This window comes from Passer domesticus, chromosome 2 (assembly GCF_036417665.1).
Source record: "Passer domesticus isolate bPasDom1 chromosome 2, bPasDom1.hap1, whole genome shotgun sequence".
Taxonomy (NCBI): domain Eukaryota; kingdom Metazoa; phylum Chordata; class Aves; order Passeriformes; family Passeridae; genus Passer; species Passer domesticus.
In genome coordinates, this window is record NC_087475.1 from 124,903,581 (window position 1) to 124,922,649 (window position 19,069).

General features: G+C 41.0%; 1 protein-coding gene across 3 annotated transcripts in view; it reads right to left on the reverse strand.

The window, feature by feature from the left end:
- Positions 1–4,951: 4,951 nt before the first annotated feature.
- LOC135295055 (ephrin type-A receptor 3) overlaps positions 4,952–19,069 on the reverse strand; it is a 174,603-nt gene continuing 160,485 nt past the window's right edge. For all 3 annotated transcript variants that reach the window (XM_064411120.1, XM_064411119.1, XM_064411121.1), the window contains 2 exons: positions 9,524–9,679; positions 4,952–8,158 (listed from right to left, as the gene is read on the reverse strand). In XM_064411120.1, the coding sequence (XP_064267190.1) occupies positions 8,053–8,158; positions 9,524–9,679 (262 nt within the window). In that variant the 3' untranslated portion in view covers positions 4,952–8,052. The remainder of the gene's footprint in view (positions 8,159–9,523; positions 9,680–19,069) is intronic.

Consider the following 19,069-nt stretch of genomic DNA (forward strand, 5'->3'; position numbering starts at 1 on the left):
AAAACACAAGTTGAGATGATGGAGCCTGGTCTACAGACTGGAGAGAGCTGGATCACAATCACCCAACATTACCTTAAGCATGGAGGAGCTGCTTAGTGTGTTGGTGCTATTAAATATATTTTTTCACAGTCTAAATGCATCGTTTAGCTGGTCATGGTACTTGTTCAGCAGTGGATTTATTGCATAGAAATTATAACAGAAAGGAGAAAGAATGCACTCAGTTTTGGGTGTTAGGAGTAGCAAAGGTCTCTGATTTCTTCAGCCCTGTGCTTGTGTCTGCCTTCTGTCCTCCTTCTGATGGGATCTCTTACCTTGCAGCAGGAAATTGATAAAGCTGTGTTACAGCTCTGAAGGCTGGCTGGTGCCAGGGACAGAGGTTTGCTTTGATTTAATCTTTATTTTGTATTTGTTTGAAGGAATAGAAAGGCTTAATTACAGTTATTTATATAGTCCATGCTGGGGAGGTGTTCCCTTACAGATTTTTGGTGGTATCTGATATACTTGTTTTTTTCACAAAAACCCTCTAGAACCTTATATGAGGAGGACAGCTTATATATGAGGAAGAGGTAAAAAGAGACAGAAAATAAATTTCTCTGTGGGCCAACTCCACTGTCTCCAAAACCCACAGGTACAATGAGAGAATGTGGGAACAGAAAGTAAAAAATGGAACCAAGTAATAACCAAATATTAAAAAAAACCAAAACAACAACAACAAAAAAACAACAAACCCAACAAACAAACAAACAAAAAAAACCCCCACAAAAACCAAGAAAAAACTCAAGAAAATATCTATATCCAAATCTCAGAAATAGATTTTATTTGTTCATATTGTTTCCTATTTTCATTTGACTTCCTTGGCAGGTAGCCCATTGCTCCATCAGTGAGAGGAAAGGAAGTTACAGCATTGCATTGTTGTAGGGATTGGATTTTATTGCTTTGCTGTTACAATTAGGCAACTATTAACTCAGTTAAATGAGGCACAATTTTTTTTATAAAGTATGTCCAAGTGGGAATTGTGACTTCGTCCTCAACTAAAGCCCTCAAAAAAACTTTAGGAGAGTGAAAGAAAGAAATTAAAATTAGCTAAATAATAAAAGGTGATACAACTTTAAAGAGGCACCCTGGAAATGGGAATAATTGTTGGTAATTAGCTAACAGCCAGCCTGAGGGGAAGCTGCAGGTCAAAAACCTGGCAGCAAATATCCAGCTTGGATCTGCAAAAAGCCACTCAGATAATGCAGAAAAGATGGGGACAACATGTCTGCACTGAAGGTGATTTATGGGGGAAAGAATCCCAGACAAACCCAAATGGGATTCAATGGGATTCACAGAGTTAAACTTGGATGGCACAGAAAGGGAAAGTTCAGCAAGGCAAGCAATTAATAGTGCAACGACTGAAACCCTGCCTTGACTCTAAAACATCTCCTCAAGTCATCTCCCATCCCTTTTTTTTGGGATTTCTGGGAGGTTGGGCTGTAAGACACGGAAGACGGGGAGTTGGCAGCAGAGAGAGGAGAGCTCAGGACGATGCTTGGTGGGGACAGCAGGGGACAGCAGGTACCAGGGAAAGGCTGCAGGAGGAGGGGGCTCTGCCACACAAAAACTCGGTGGTTTGTGCCCAGTTTTAGCCTTTTAGCCTGCACGAGCTCCGACAGTAATGAAAGTGAAAAGAGCGAACCACCCCCTGAAAATAAAATGCTTCAAATAAAATGTAAACTACACCTAAGGACAATTTCCTGATGGGTGGGGAGGGGGAGCGACAGGAAAATTGACATCAGAGATATCTATTTGAATCCCTGGTCAGGCTGGTGCAGAACTACGAGACCTCTATTTTTTTGTTTTGTTGTGGTTTTTTTTTTGTTTGTTTGTTTGGTTTTTTTTCCATTTAAACAAACAGGGTTTAGCATTTATATGTTTTCTACTGGCTTCACTTCATCTCAGTGCCTTAAAATAAAATGTTTTACTCTACCCTCCCATGAACACATTGAGACTAAACACTCATTATTTTGCTCCTACAGGTCTTGAGGCAGGAGAAGAAGCCAAAACCCTGCTTTCCTAAAACCCCAAAAATTAATAATAAAAAGCTCTGATTATTTCACACTCTCTTGCAAACATACACTTCTTTAAAGGGCTGGAAGCTAAACTCCGTATTAATTACAAATCCATAGTGAGTTGACACTTTACTGAAGAAACTCAAAAACTGAGCTTTCTAAAGCTACTGGATAAAAGAAGAGTGGAGATAAAGGATATTTCTCCCCTTACATGGGGAGCAATAGAGTGAATTGAAAGATTTCTAATAAACCTCAACTACCTTCAAAGTGATATATCAGTGATGAACCTTAGTTGCTGAATCTAATTAAAAATTAATAATGGAATTTGCTAGCCAAATGTTCCCTTAATGATGACTCTAAGTCATTGCTTGATGGCAAAAATTCAAAGCAGAACCTGGTCATGCACTAAAGTATTTGTCTGAGTGCATTTTATTTCTGTTTCATAATTAGGAATCTTAACAGTCAAAAGTGATTGATGCATTCAGGATTTCAGAGTCTGTGGGATTTATAGCATTTATTATATTTACATTTTATATTTATTATTTATTTATAGCATAGATTATAGCAACAAGGGACTGGTGGAAGTACTGGCTATTCTCTTTGAGAAGTCCTGGAGCCCAGGCAACTGGAGAGGAGCAAAGATCAGCCTGGGCTTTAAAGAGAGGAGAAAAGCAGAGCCAGGCAATTCCAGAGCAGGTATGCTAACCTCAAATACCCAGAAAGATTTTACATATTTATATATAAATATATATAGCAGCTGGAGGATTACAAGGTCTTAAGAAATCAACTCAGATTTGTCATGAATAAACAAATCCTGTCAAACTCATCTAATTTATTTCTGTGGCAGGATAATCTAAAAAGTAGTGGATGTGATTTATCTTGTCTTTACTAAGACTTTTGGTGCTGCCCCCTTTGACATTCTCATGAGCTAACTGGGGAAATATGGGCTATTATGGAATAATTTTAATGTGGAAGCAGAGTGAGCTGAAAAATCCCATGTACTGAGTACTCTTCATTTACCAGAGGTTCTCTGACCATCTGAAAAGGATCATGAGGAAGCCAAGGGAAAGCTGCTCTTTGTGTTTGTGCTGTTCACCTGTGCACGAGTAACCTTCATGAACACCATGTGCCTGTTTGTATATGGGAATGAATCCAAGCTGAGGGAAATATCTTTAAAATAAATAACTTTTTAAATTGGGAAAGTAAAATTCATTTAGGAATCCCAAAGGATTGGACCAAGGACTGAAAAAGGAACTGAGTGCACAGCCATTAAATGGAATTACTGACCAGGCAGTGATGGTTTGGAAAGGAACTGAGGCATTAGAGCAGCTCAGAAAATGAAAGGAAGTCAATAGCATGGATATCCATATGAATTAAAAGAGGTGGCACGTGTGAGACAGCAGAAATAGTTCTCTGATTTCACTTGGCACTGTTTGGGCTTTTAATGGTGCAGATATCTGGGTCTGGGCATCATCCTTGGGAAGAAATGCAGAGTGGAAAAACACCACCTGGGCAGCACTAAAAAATCCCAACAGGCATGTTGAATTTATGGAAGTGATTATCAGCAATTTACCTCTCCAGGCTCGATGATCCTGATGGGTCCCTTCCAAATCAGCACATTCTGGTATTTTGTGGTGGTGGGAGCTGCCAGGCAGTTCCTTGTCCTGCTGTTGTTAAGTGAGTGCATCCTGCTGCCCTTCCAGAGCTGGCTCCATTAATTAATCAAATTAATACAATTTTACAGTAAAAGCAATAAAAACACCAATAGCCACTGTGCCCTCCAGGATCCAGAGCAAATATAATGTACCAGCAATGCCACAGGGACAGACACAAGCTGGGACAACACAACTGCTGAGGTGAAACCTATTCACAGAGAAAATGGTTTGCACCATTATCTGCATGGATTAGATCCCATCAGAGCCCTGGGGCTCAAGCACAGCATCAAACCCCCTGTTTGGAAGGTAAAATGACACCATTTATCCACCACAGCATGAAGCATTCTGGTGGCAGGAAGAACAAGGGGCTTCCAGTCCAGCTGTGGTCATTTAAGGACAGGTCCAGCTCTAGGTGACTTTTTCTGTGATTCCCTTTTCTGTTGAACACACCGAGACAGAATGCCACCCACGCCCCAAAAAAGAGGTATGCTACATCCACATTCATAAAGTTTATCAACTTACAGACTCCAGGACAGGTATATCATTCATTGTTTTGCACCAGTAAGCAGAGTAGTATACAAAAGCATGCAAAATCAGTTATGGTACAGAAAGAACCTGTAAAATTCAAGAAACTGGCAAGCATCAAAACCATTCCTATTTTCCTAGGAAGAGGATTCCTGAGTTGTGTATGTTGGCATTTTCAAAGACCCTGTACTTGGGTGAAGCACACAGAAACAACATGGCAGGGACATAACAAAACAGGGGCAAAATATTAACTAATACAGATACTCAGAGGCAAGAAATGATCGTGGGGTGAAATTACAGTACGTGGTGGGCGATTTTATTTTGTTGAAAAGTACATCTTTGACTGGATTGAACATATTAATAAGATGAAAATAGGTCCACTGGCAAGGGAGGAAAGAAAGCAAAAGTTTGGAAATACTTGACACAACTAAAATAAATGACAGCTTTTTTCAATATCCCATAGGCAGGCTGTAGAAGGTGATGTTTTCCAGTATCCATGGAGAAAGTAAAGTCTTTGACTGATGTAAGTCAGTTTTGCACAAATGCTGGTCTGTTTAGTTAAAACCTGCACTGCTTGTTTCTTTTAATAGATAATATAGGTTATATCTAGCTTTCACTCCAGACCCATGCTTTAACACTCAGAATTTATCCATATTTAATTACAATTTTATCACACTAATCAAATAAATTTACTTTGTCCTCCAAGCAATCACCTCAGTATTTCAGTATGTAAAAAATACTTTCATTATGTTTATTATAAAAATATAAATGTTTCCACTACAAATCATTTTACATTAGTAAGAGGCCATCTACAATTGCACAATATATAATCTAAATGAGTAAGTAATGCTTTTGAAATACAAGTTAAAGTAAATACATATTGCCAATCAAATCACATCTATACATTGCTTATTGGATGCTAAGTTACAGCACAAAAACTAGATTATGTTAACAGAAATAAATAAAATGGAAACTATATTGAAAGGTACAAACCCAATAATATGGCGTGTCATTTTATGAGCAGTTTGCATTTTGCTTGATGTCCATAACCTGTACAGGCAGATGGCCACACGACCTCTATTTCTCTACTCCACACTGAAGAATTGTACACTGCTATGTTTACATATGTACAGGGGGACGGGGAGTACAGGATGCTTGCAACAGAGGCCACTTACAGTACAAATCAACTTCTGACAGGGAGAGAAAACCAAACGGGTTTTAAAAACTCTCAGCTCCTAACAGCAAAGAAAAGCAAAATCCAGCTGCTTCATATTTTTTTCCCTGGGTGAGATTGAATCTTTTATGCTGAGCATGCCTGAACAGTGGGCAAGAACACGACAGGAGGAAATTGAGGGTGGTTGGTGCAAAGTTTTCAAGTGTCAAAAGCTCTAAGAACTTGGGTCTGTGTCTCCAGAAGCATCTCCCAGAGGTCAGCCCCCCACCCCAGCCCCTTGTCCCCACACTCCAGCAGCGGGGTGCAGCTGAGGAGAAATGTCACAAAAAGCTGTCCCCACACAGACCGTTTGCCACTGGGTTTTGGTGGCTTAAATTCATTAACAGAGTCTGATTTAGAGCAATCTCAACACAAAGTAATGATTGATTCTGAACGAACTAAGAAACACAAAACAGCTTTTCTGTCCAGCTTGCTGCATTTCATGATAGATTTGGGCAGATAAGGGAAAGTGTTCTTTACAGCTTAAGTGCTTCATTTTACCTTTCTTCCATTTTTCTTTTTTTTTCTTGTGTTTAATTTCAATTTTAAAACCCATTCACTTCTCTTTCAGAAAGAATTACTAATTATTATGCTGTGAGTGTGTTTCAAACCCAGTCCTTTACAGCGTGCTCACTACCAGCACTCATGAAAAGGCCTCTAACACTTCTTCTCTTTAGCAATGTGTGATAAATGTTGTGACTGGACATTTTTAAAGTCCTGGATTCATGTACAACAGTTTCAGCCCCACAAACCTTAGAAACGGATTCTTTCCTCACTTATATACCAAGGAACTTCAAAACCCAAGCCAGAAGGAAGCAAAAGTGGTTGCCTGCTTTTGCATACACAGAGAAAATACAATGTGCCATTTTTTTTCATCTGCCTCTCATCACACAGTCTTGGATTTTTAGGGATTCATCGTCACAATCAGGTCTAGATTCCAGAATATCAAGTTGGGAAGCAGAATGGCTTCCCCTGGTGACCAAGGCCTGCTCTCTGTGTGCCTGGCATCATGTTTAGAGCATTAAGAAGCACAAGAAATGGCTCACGTGTTTTAAACCACACATTTTCACAGCAAAGAGTGGTGTCTGCTCAGAACTGGGACTGATGTGCTTTCACGTAAAAACTAAGGAGTTGGGAAGCTCTTTGGAAGATGCTGGAAATGGTTTTGGAGGGCCACCTTTCAGTCTCCTTTTTCCAGTGGGGGATGTGAATGTTGCCCTAGACTTGGGCTCCCTTCTGCTTTCTTTCAAGGAATAGGTACCCACTGAAGCTGTGCCCAAAATTCAGGTCCCCTGCAGGATGGCAGTGCCTCTGCAGGGGCGTTTCTAGCTCAGGCATATGTAAATTTCCACACCCAAGCCTCACTTCACAGCTCAAGTCATCCTTTTAAACAAGGGTCACTTCCCAAGGAACTCAAAAAGCATCATCAGTTAAAGGAGGATGCAACAAACCCTGGCCCTCTTTTGTATTTTCTTGGCAGATCTCTCACCTGAACACCACCCAAGAACAGGAAAATTATTGTGACAGGAAAGCAGCCTTGGGGAAGGAAATGGGATGTGCTGTTTGGGGCAGATCCTGATCTAAAGATAAATGCACACACCACTGAAAAAACCCCAGCCTGGGTGAAAATACCACTCACAGCAAATGGAAGAAATCTCATTGCAAAGAAGAAGTCCAGATGCTTTTCATAGTGTCTGTGCCGGAAAAAAGAGCACCTTTCTTTCCTTCCGTATTCCATGCATGGTGCTATGAGTATAAAATCATCTAGTAACTAACCCTCAGACAATTTCTCAGGTTGAACCAATGAAGTTTGGATAACATTTGGCACTTGGCAATAATACAGCCAGGTTAAGGTATTTAAGCATAAATATAAACAATAATGGAAAAAAAAAAAAAAAACAACAAAACAAGAAAATAAATAAGCCTTTTAAAAATTAAGACTTGTTTCTATTTAAATGAACACAGTTAGGGAAGCTAACATAATGGTGAAAATCCTTTGTCAACTAACTCAAAGTTACTACAAACTTTATTTCTGTGTTCCTTCCTGAAGCTGAAATAGCATGTTACAATGACATTATAGTAAATATGGCCAGACAGGTTGTGAGGTATAGTCCTCTATTTTCCTTGCTTTTAAAGAAATAAAATACCTGTTACAGATCTCTTCTGTATAAAAATACTGCAAGTCTTTCTTTCTTCTTGTTTGCTGTATAGATCAAATACACAGCTTTTATGTCCATGGGTTTTTTCTGTTATTCAGTCACTTAATATTCAAATGGCTCTAGGTTTTAGTAACACTGGTTTTTACTTGGAAGGATTTTTCACATGTTTTTTTTTTTTCTTTTGATATTTACTATCTGCATTAACAGTCAGTCAAGAGCACCCACCCTTTAGGATTAACAGATAGAAAACAAGTTTGCTCCTATTTTTAAGGCATTTATACTCAGTATTTGAGTGTCTTGTGGGTTTGAAATCTCAACCATTGCGTTTCCAAAGCTGTTGCAAAGAACTCCTTTAAATTCTGCCGTTTGTCAGCCATCACTTTTCACCTGCCATGCAACTTTGCTCCTTTTTTTTCTTTTCCTCTCCTGAGCAACATCATTTTGGTACCTTACACAGGAACAGGGCTGTTCTTTGTATGAGTTTCTAGAGCTTTGATACTGCTGACAATCTTCTTTTGAGGGCCCACCACTGTGACGCCAACTTTCTTCATGTCGCTGGAAAAAAGAGGAGGTGTGTGAGTGAGGACACTTGAGTTTCACAGCTCTGATCCCAGCAAACAGCAATGAACCTGCCCATCTCACACTGCTGCACGGCAGGAGCCTCCAGCTATAGGGACATTGCTGAAACACAAGCCCTGCTGCAAAAATACACTGACAGCAACTGTCTGAAAACACAAGGGGGCTGCAGAAAAATACAGTGAAAGCTCATTTAGACTTGTTGTGGAAGAAAACATGGAAAAAAAAAGCAATGAAATAATTTTCCAGTGATGCAAGCACTGGCGTTCTGGAGCAAGGGGGTCACTGCTGGATCAGCTGAGCCTCTCTAACACCTCCATCCCCCACCAATCTGATGGCTTTTCCTGGGCAGTGACACATCACTGGCCTCTGAAAGGTCCTCTGAGCTCTGCTATCAGCACTGAGGTGAAGGAGTCCATGGCTAAGCTTCCAGTGTCTGCCCTGCTTCTCCCCTCCTGTTTGTCCAGGATCTCATTGTTCCTTGTGCAACACAGAGGTGCTTTAACACCTGTGAAGGGCTAATTAACCAGGGGCTCACAGGAAATTGGGCATTCCTAGAGGATTTCTACACTGTCCCCAAAGGGTAATTGTTACAAAAAGCCATTAGCACTCTTTTTATAGACGCAGTAATACACTAATTAATGGCATTGATGTGTTTAATTGTTGGTAGCACAGCAGCTACATACTTCTCCATAACTTCTGTATCCAGCCAGCCCAACTGGGAATTAAGATTTCCTTTGGCATTAAATTTTTAACTGTACTTGATGCCTTTTCAGGTGCAGAAAGAACTCCTACTTGTCACTGGAACAAAGATGGATTGCATTTAGAATGTAATAAACTTGCCATTTGCTCACTTCCAAGCATAGCAGGAGGGAGTTCAGCTCCTGAGTGATTATTAGCATGGAGGAGGAAAACAGCTACAAAGAATTTGCCCCTTCACCTGGTTTGGTGGAATATGGGATGGGCAATAAAGGGAAAGATTGACAATGAACCAGCTGTAGAGAAACTGCCATGTAAAATACAGAATTTAAAGAATCAACAGAGAAACTTCAGTGAAAGGAAGTGATGCTGGTGTACCAGATGATGCATGGTGCTACTGTATTGGAAAAAACTGGGAATTTCCTTGTATTTAGTGAGAAAAAGCTGTGGGACCATGGCCTTCACACAGTCACTAAACACAGATTTCTTCATGGCCATTTCAACTGCAACAAATAATTCCCATTTGTCTCTTCAAATGTAAGAAAATTTTAGCTAAGAATTGGGAATGCCGTATAAAAGTGCTGCCTTTGAGCTCATGTTTGAACTTGTAGCTGTGATGAAAACCCACAGCAAACTGCAACTTACTCTGTGGAAATCTTGGCTATGGTGTCACAGGAGCTGTACTCCACCCCTGTGAAGATGTCCTTGCACTGCCCTGTCCGAAACCCATTGAGCCAATCACCCGTGGTGCGGAAGGCTGAAATGTCAACGTTGCTTTGGTCCAGGAGGAGATTTGATGGCCTGAAAGGAAAGAACAATGCAATGGAATTGAGGGAACAGAGAGAAACACAGATTTATTTTGTGTAAGCTCAGTAGTGGCAGGAGCATCCAGGCTGGAAGTGGCTTTGCTGTTTGTGGGAATTCTCAGCTGCTGAGGCCACCACGGGACTGGTGCTGGTATCTCTGACAAATGCTGTGCAATCATCCTCCTGAGGAGCAGCAGCTTCCCATGCCCGTGTTTAAATCACTGCAGCATCCGCAAAATGCATTGGTACCTCCCAATTTAATGTTAACAAGGACTAAATTAGGTCATATTTATATGACTCACTGAGTCTCAAACATCAGACAATGCACACTCCAGGCTCCAAGCTGAGCGTGTTGCTAGAATTTGGTCATATCAAATGTTCAGAATGTTGTGGCCCACTGACAAATCCTAAATGTTGCTACTAAGTTAGAAGCTTCAACAATGAGCAAAGTACCTTATTTTTATTGTTTTATTGCAGGCTTAAAGTCAAGCATGTGCTTAGCTGTGCTGTGCCTGAGACTGAACTAGAGAATGTTCAAAGCAGTTATCTCTGCAACTTCACAGTCTACTTTCTGCCCCAGAATTCTTTTTCCCTCTAGTAACCTGCACAGGAGTCTGACTACTGCTGCTGAACCCATTTGAAGTGACTTTTGTCCCCGAAAGCAGTGAAAATGAGAGATGGCTGGACTGACAGCATAATTGAAAGGCAGTGATTACACAGTGTAACAGGTAGGTGACAGCTACTGGAACTGGGGAACTGATCTGGGTTGTAAAACACTCTCTTCACTCCAAACCCAAGTCAAACATAAAGAGGAGGAGATTTTAAAGGCACCAAGAGAACCACATATTTAAACATAGTGATTTTAACCTCATAAGAAGCCTAGAAATTCTGAATCCTTCTCAATTCCAGTATGTTTTAAATTTCACCAAAATCAGCAGCACTACAACATCACATCCTTGCAGAACACCTGACTTGCCCTGTAGTCAGGGGATACCACATCAGTTACATTAAGTAACATTAGTTACATCAAGACTTTTACCTTTCACTTTTGAAGAAAAGAGCAATGACTTTTAGTATTGGCCACATCTGAAACAGCTCCTTTTATTCTGATGTTTTCCTGATTGTTATCAGTCAGCTGATTTCTCTCAGGCTCAGAAAGTTCATATAGTATTTTTTCCCTTCTGGGAATGCAGGGCATAATTAAAGAGCTACTTGGATGCTTGAAAATCTTAACTCCAAACACACACAATCAGTTTTCACCAGGTCCCAGAGCTGAGATGTCCCTGATGGGGACAGCTTTTCCCTGGCTACCTTCCCTCCAGAGCCCAGCCAGGACTGTGACCACTGACACCAACTCTGGACTTCCATGCTGGGAACAGCCACCCATGGAAAGAAAAGCAACAGAAGACACCAGAAACCTGCTCTGTCCCCAAAACATGTGCTGGTGTCATGGTCAAACCAAATCTTAGACACCCAGCTTTAAAGGCTCAGTTTGATAAACAGGCCCAAGATAGTTTTAATCAGTAGCTGTAAGGCCTGAATTTCACTGACTACTGTTTGTCCTGTAAAAAGCCAATGTTTTGTTATTTATAGTTTTCTGGGTGCAGTGCCTGGAATCCCAAGATATTAATTAAGAGTATTTATGAAGTGTTCTTAGTGATAAAGCACAGATTTTTTTTTCCCCTGCCTAGTACACCTTTTTAACTTAAGTCTAATAAAACAAGGTCTGACTCGAGAATCACTAATGAAAAAAAAAAGTATAAACAAGTTGAAATAGAACAGGTCTCTAGGATTAGGAATTAGAGTGGCCCAAAAGAGCCTTTATGTTTATTACTTGGATCAAAGTATCATCATGACAAAAAATATGACCTAATTTTAATGCGAGTGACCTCAGAGTAACCAGCACTGTAAAGTATCATTTTTCTTCTTGCAGGATTCCAAACAAAAATTAGTTACTTTCCTCCTCAGAGAGGACATCTGGACTGTTTATCAACGAGCAGGAATTCGCCTCGCTGCGAAGAGCCTGTGCTGTCTCCTCGGGAGCACCAGGGGAAAGCTGGGCTTGCAGAGCATCTGCACACCCTGGCAGGTTTTTTCCCCCTGCCCCAGCCCCTGGACAGAAGGGCTGAAGAGGGAATTTATGGTCTGGGTGATGTGTGCCATGAGCTCACACTTTAGCAGACAAATTAGACGGGCTGCAGTCTGTGCAGCTGTAAACGACGTCCTGCAGGGCTCCACCTGATCCTTTACAGCTTTTCATAAATCAGTACCTACCAGCTTCAGGAGAGAGTCATTAAAAAGAAATCATGGAAATTACATGTTTGCTCAGGGGAAGTGAAATAGAACATTTCTCTCCATCTTTTCTTCTCTCTCCTCCTTTTATTTTCTTTTTCCTTTCTTTAACTCTTTTTACTTTTTTGCTTTGACTAACTATGATACACCCTCTCGTATCATCTTTTGACAGTCATGACAAGATTTTCTACCTTGTTCACCCTGACTGTTGCTGTATTTACTACACTTACAAAGTTGTATTTACTGACATGTGGTGCCCTGAAAAAAACAGCAAACAGCAGGACTCAGTTTGGAGAGACAAATTGAACAGTGAGATGCCAGTTACAAAACATCCTGTGGCTGGAGGCTTCCTCTGGATGTGTCCATTACTTTAACAGTTGGAATTAACCTTTGAGCCATCTGCAGTGAGGAGAACTATGGTGTATTGTCATTAGCACAGCTTTTTGCCACAACACAGAGAAAATTTTGCTGCACTAGCAAGAAAAAATGCAGAAAACATCATTAGAACCCTTCCCAATACAGCATGAATATCTCACCTCTGGTTGTCTGCCATGTGGGGAGAAAAAGAGACTAACTTGTAAAATCCAGGAATTGAGACAAAGAAAATGAAAATGTCCTGCCACTTCTTCTGCAAATACACAGAGGAGCTGTGCACACACAGTGCCAGACTTTGTGCTGTAGGAGCCTCTCTCTTTCCATCCATTCCTCCAAACAGCAAAACCAACCTTCAGTTTTTTAAATCTGGACTTTCCTCTCCACAGTCAATTTCTTTTAAAGAGGAAAGCATTAAAAAAATCCCCCCAAAACATAAAGTAATTTCCTGTGGCAAATTTTAGGTAATTAAATGCTGATTTTGTAAAGCGAAATTGCTCCCAATGAGCCTGGTTGGAACTCAGATCCTATGGGCTTTATGATTATGGTGAGCTGAAGCACAGAGTGTGGGTCTAACAAGAATTTTACTTCAAGAGAAAAATAACCCCAAAACCAAGAGGTGACACAGAAAGCAAATTTCAGTTTTATCTTCTGCAGCAATCAGAGTCATATGCATACATGTGTATCAACAGGAAACTGGTAAATAATTGACATGCCAAGGAGAAGTAGAGTTATTCTGTTTACTTGATTATCCCTGGACCTTAAAGATAAAAATCTTTGGAGTTCCATCTCTTCATGCCCATTTTTAACATGCTTGGAGAAGAATTGGTAATTTGGTCCCTAAAGTACAATTCAACTCTTAAAGGGGGCACATGTGCTTTTCCCAAGGGCCTTCCTGGGTTGTTTCCATACTCTCCAAATAATCATGTTGTGGGCTGCTCCTTGGAGAGAAAGGAGAGCTGGAGAAATCAAGAGGGGCAACACAAATAACCAAAGGGGAAAAACAATGCAGTTGAGGCTGCAAAAAAGGTACACCTCTCTAAATGTCAATATTTTTTGTTTTCTAGCTCCATTGCTGGTGAAAAAACCAAACCAAACCAAACAAAATAACCAAACACAAAAAACCCCAAAAAACAACCTAACTTACCACAGCTTCCACTAGGATAACAAGCAAATAAAATTTCAACTGCCCCAAAGGTCAATCCTTCAGTCTTCCCTACTCCTTTAGCTGCCCATGATTTTCAATGTGCTCTTATTTTTCAGCATCTTGGTGGAAAAATAAATCGTATGCCTGGGTGTATCAATGCTCCTTCATTTACTTCTTACCAAACCACTAAAGACAAAAAAAAAAAAAACCCAGCATGTTGCTGAATTTTAGTTTTTTCCCCCTCATAACCCAACCTAAGCTGTGCTTTTAAGGAAATACAGGCACATGGCCATTTCCTGGGATGTGTAGCTGGCTGACAGACCCTCAGTGCCAACCACTCATTATTGTTAGGACAGTCTCAGAACAGGCAGAGAAAAATGCTTTACAAAGCTCTTAAAATGCTTAAAATCTACCATTTGCTGTGGAGAGCTTCCCTTTATATCTCACCTCTGGCCGCACTGCTGTTGCCCATAATCAAAAGAGAAAAACCCCTTGCATCAGTGTTAGAATAGTAAAGTAAAAAGCAAGTCTTTATCTGGAGGCTTCCAGGCGTTCCAGTGGTGATGTGCACACCCAGAATCAAATTCCTATGATTTCATAAGGTTAATTAATTAGGATATTTAACTGGTACATCCATAAGGAGATTCAGCTGCCCCAGTAACCCACCCCTGGGTCAGCCCCTCGAAGTTGGTCCAAGGGTTTCTCTGTCCTACCTCTTATTGTAGATCCCCTATTTGGAATAAAGATTATTTACTAATCTAAACCGTATTTCAAGGATGTGTTCCAAAATCTAGGGGGAAAGAGCAGGACAAGCACTACAGCCATGCATTGGCAATCTACCAACCTACAAATATATAAATAATATACAAAAAGCTTAGGCATCACTGAATTTCTACTATTGTCACTTCTTTCCAACATTCCCAGTGTGGAATTGCCACCACCATTACCGAGGGCTCCAAAAACTCCTGGGAAATCTCAATAAACAGCAAAACCTCCCCTCCCCATCAGGCCACCCTCTGGTCCAGCTGCATTTCTATTCAAATTACAGAGCACCCAACCCGCGGTAAATTCCTGCCCGAGTCTCACCGAATTAGAGGTGTGAAAGTGCAAATAGATGTTTTACTGTCCCTGTTAACAGCCAGCCCTGCTCACTTCCAACCACTCCCTTTGAAGGGACAATGGCTGAGCAAAGCCTGCCCCAGCCTCAATAATAATAATGATTACTGGCAAAATCAGGTGGAAACAGGGCTTTTCTGTCTGAAAAGCTGAATGAAGTCCCTAAAAACCTCCTCAGCCTAACCTCACTATCCAAACTGAGCTTAGACACCGAGGAGTAGGACTTACTGCATTCCATTTTGTGATTTGTAGTTAAGTTTCTTTTTTCCCCCTCCTTCCATAAATTCACAATTTTATGTTTAACAGGCTTCAGAGAGAGAGCTGGAGTTTTAAGTTTACATTACTTGAATTCTTTTAGAGCTAACAGTCTGGGTTTAGGACACAGATTAGGTTGTTGCTGGATTTCAAATGAAGCTTAAAGTCCACACTGAATCTTGCCCTACACAGCTTTTGGCCAAACTCAAACCCTGTTGTTAAGACCCAGACAACATCCAAGGAAAACTGAAATCTCCTCCTCTCTTCCACCCTGGAAGTTCCTAACAGGGAGAAGCAAACAAACAATATTACAGCAGGTCAGCACTATATGTCAAGCATCTGAAGCCTTCTGACCTGAATGGCAAAAAAAAGAGACTTCTCAACAAAGTGTTCAGCCAATCTAAACAGCAATTTCATTGTAAATATTTTTGTAAAAACAGGGCTTGAATTATGCTGCAAAAAAGGAGCAAGTCTGAATTTTTTATTTGCCCTGCTCGCTGCTCCTTTTGAGTTTGATTTTCATAAGAATCCTACCAAGCTAGAATGCAGAGTGTTTCCACCAAACTACCAGATTTTAAATCGAAATAAACTTTGTGAGCAGCAAAGTTTTAAATCCAAATTTTTAATTGTAAGTGTATCCCTGGATGTCTGAGAATGACAGCAGCGAGAGGAGCACAATGAGAGACAGCAAAGCTGAACATGTTTCGCACTGAACCCTTGCAAACAATTACTCACAAATAACAGCCCTTCCAAAGACTGCTCAAGGAAATTACACAAGCCAGTGTTTCAAACAACACATCAAATTTAAGCAAATCAAGGCAGGGGTGCAAACAATTTGCTAACAAGTAAAGGAATGTATGAGGAATTAATTATTCATACATGTTTTCTCATCAGGAAGAACAACTGACCCTGACCTCCTAAATTTTCTGGGCTATATGAAAAGAATTTCAGCTATGATTTTTCTGAAATATCCTGAATTTTCAGGTGTTTTTCTCCCCTTCCTTGCAATACAATTTTTTCCTCTTCTCCTAAACATGTGCTTGTAGTAAAGAAAAACAACAGCAATACCTGACACTGACTTTCACGCTACCAAAAGCAAAAACAGAAGCAGGTTGGGATTTTTTTGGTGCAGATTCCCTACCAGTTTTGCAATCAATCAGAGGCGTGGCAGAAATCCATAATTTCTAAAGGAACTAAAATCAAACTTCAATTTTCTTTTTTTATGTGCATTAACTCAGCTATTCCTGTTCCACAGGTTCATGAAGACTAAATGACTCCAGTCCTCCCCTACATCACAGATGTGAACACACACAGCAGATATGGGAAAGCTGCCACAATGTTTGAGCTGCCTGAATCCTGTGTCACAACCCTTATACCTCAAGATCACACTGTACGGTGACAGATTTGGGACACATAAAGGCTTTAAATATATTAAATTACACAGATTAAATATATTTTTTTCAAATGGGCACGTAAGAGTAATATTCATATACATTAAATAGTAATATACATTGTAAATATATATAAACATATATAAAAATAAAGAAATTCAGAATCAGAAATTTAAGTAAAAAATCATAAATGTAAATCAGTGAAAAAGGTGAAATGGATAAAAAAAAAAAATCCTGAGTCCATTTCAGATTTGCAGTGTACACAAAATACTTCCAGTTGCATGACTCGAGTTACAATTTTTTCCCCACACAAATGAAACAACAGCTAAAGAGCCATTTCAGCCTCACCAACTTGCTTGCAGGTGGGTGAAGTGATTCTGACTCCCCAACCCAAGCTGAGAAAAGTTTCCATCTGCTTTGTATCTGCATGAAATGTTCACAAATGTGAAGTAATACACAGTGGGCTGAAAAAACAATAAGCTCAAGAGGAAAAATAATGAAATTGATCAAAACTGGAAGAACGATGAACTCACTCCCACCCTAAAGATATCCAAACAACCTAAGGACTCTGTTAGAAAAATGAACATCATGTTCAGAAAACAGGAAAGAACAGCAAGACATAAATCAAATGAAAATATCATGAGATTGTGCTTTAGAAAACCACATGGCTTGCACTGAGTTCTGTTCTTACAGCCCCTCACAGAGCTGGTTAACTCCAGGCAGCCTAAGGGACACAAAAACCCCATGAGTCCAGAACCAGTGCAGGTCTTATTAGCAAGAGCTCAGGGTGGCCACCTGATTAAAAAGTGAATTTAGACAGGTAAGAAAGAAACCAGCCATACTCTGCGCTTTACAAGGACTAGAAATGGAATTTGTACATGAATCTGAGATGAAACACAACACCAGCAAAGGCATTATGAAACGTTTGCTGTGCTGAGGCTACAAAAACCTTTTGTCAGTGTAAGGTTCAAAGGCACGTAGAACAGTCTGCAAAGCCATGATCAATAAGGATAAAAACATCCCCTCGGGTATCAAGAAATTATTAGATACCATGGAGTGGCCTGAAGGGATAGAAAACTTTAAAGGAAAGAGGGAATTGAAGGCTTTGACTCCTCTTCTGAGAGGTATTAGTGTAGAACGTGCCTGGGCTGTGGCCTGGAATCAGATGTTCAGCCAAGCACATCCTCCAGGGGAGGTCACTTAACAGCAACCAGCACCCAGAGGACAGGGATATCCTATGCACCTCCAGAAATATGTTTTTTAAATAGGATACAACGGTGCTGGGACTATTTTAAACAAACATCAGCCCTGAAATCCGTAAGAAAAGACAGGTTTTGCATCTGCACCAGACGTCGTCAGGTTAAACATTTTTTCCCTGACTCGAGTATATTGTGAACACCTACCAGCATATGGTGGGCATCAAGCTTTAGCATTCCTCCAGTAGCACCACAGACACAGCTAGAAGAGAGCTGGGACTTCTATAACTTAGATTAATTGCTTATTATAGGTAGGAGGAGAGGCAGTGTGGGAGTGCTGTGGCCTCAAATAACAACTGGGAGCAGCCACTCAATCCAGTGGAAACCTCAGAGCCCTCGGGGCTGAGTCCTGAGTGCTTTGTCCCTGCTCTGATGTCTGTCCCTCTCTGGGATCCCACTGTGTCCCCTTCTCCAGGAGCTGCCCTGACCCACAGCCCTTCAGTATCACATTTCTGTGATACTTACACTTACACATTCCTGCACACAAGGCTATGGCAAGGCTCCACCCCATTTTAAGCCTCACTTCTCATTTTTCTGTCTCATTTTTCTCTGTCAGCCTGTCAAAAAGCACTGCTGAACCTCCAGGCTCAGTCCCAGGGGCTGTTCCCTGCCACCAGTGCCCCTCTGCAGGACACCACAGGGGTGTGGAGCTGGCTGCAGATTTCCAGCAGTGTCTAAGCTTTGAGATTAGTCCAAGGGCTGAGATTAGTCTGCTCTGAGAATGATTTCATGGCACAGGGCTGCCCAGCACCCCTCACTTGTGTTTATTCGTGGTTGTGTTTCAGGACAGCCTGGGCTAGCCTGCAGACACTGACAGAGGAGATGGAGAGATCACGGATCACACGTTCCCTGAGCTGCAAGAAACTCCTGCACAGAGGGAAGGAACTCCCATGCTGGGACACCTAAAGCAGCTGTGAGAGGTTCCCTGCCATGCAGGCAACCTCCTGCCTTCCCTCCCTGCCTCCCCACGAGCAGGGAGCGTGGCACTGTGCTAGGGATGTGCAGCCTCTGCCACCCTCCGTGCCACTAAAGCACAGAATTCAACAGGAGAAACAAAAGGGAACAAGAAATATCCCCCTGTGGAGCTTCTGCACAGAACCCAGCAGGTGGAAATGGTGCCCAGACTGAATTTGGTCCCCACTAGAGGGTATCAGCTTCCACTGGCTATGAACAGGTAACTGGGAATTACGTTTTTATCTCTGTTGCAGTTCAGATCTGTAACTGGAAGGACCACAAACAAGACCACAAACATTTTGCTTCTGTTTGGAATGAAAAACCTGCAGCCCAGGTTTCTGCAAACAAGGTAATCATGATTTCCAACTCCCCATGTCATCAGATTGCTGCAGCACATCCCTAGAAAATCATTCTTTGCACCCATCGTTTGCCATATAGTGGTGCAAATTGTTGGAAGAAATGTACCTGACTAAGAAAATGGCGTTTAAACAGTTTGGAGTTTTTTCCAAAAAATGTGGTTGTTTCTATTTTTTTTTAATTTTTAGTTTTTTGTTTTTTGGGTTTTTTCTGTCACCTCCTAGAAATAATTGCTTCTGTAAACA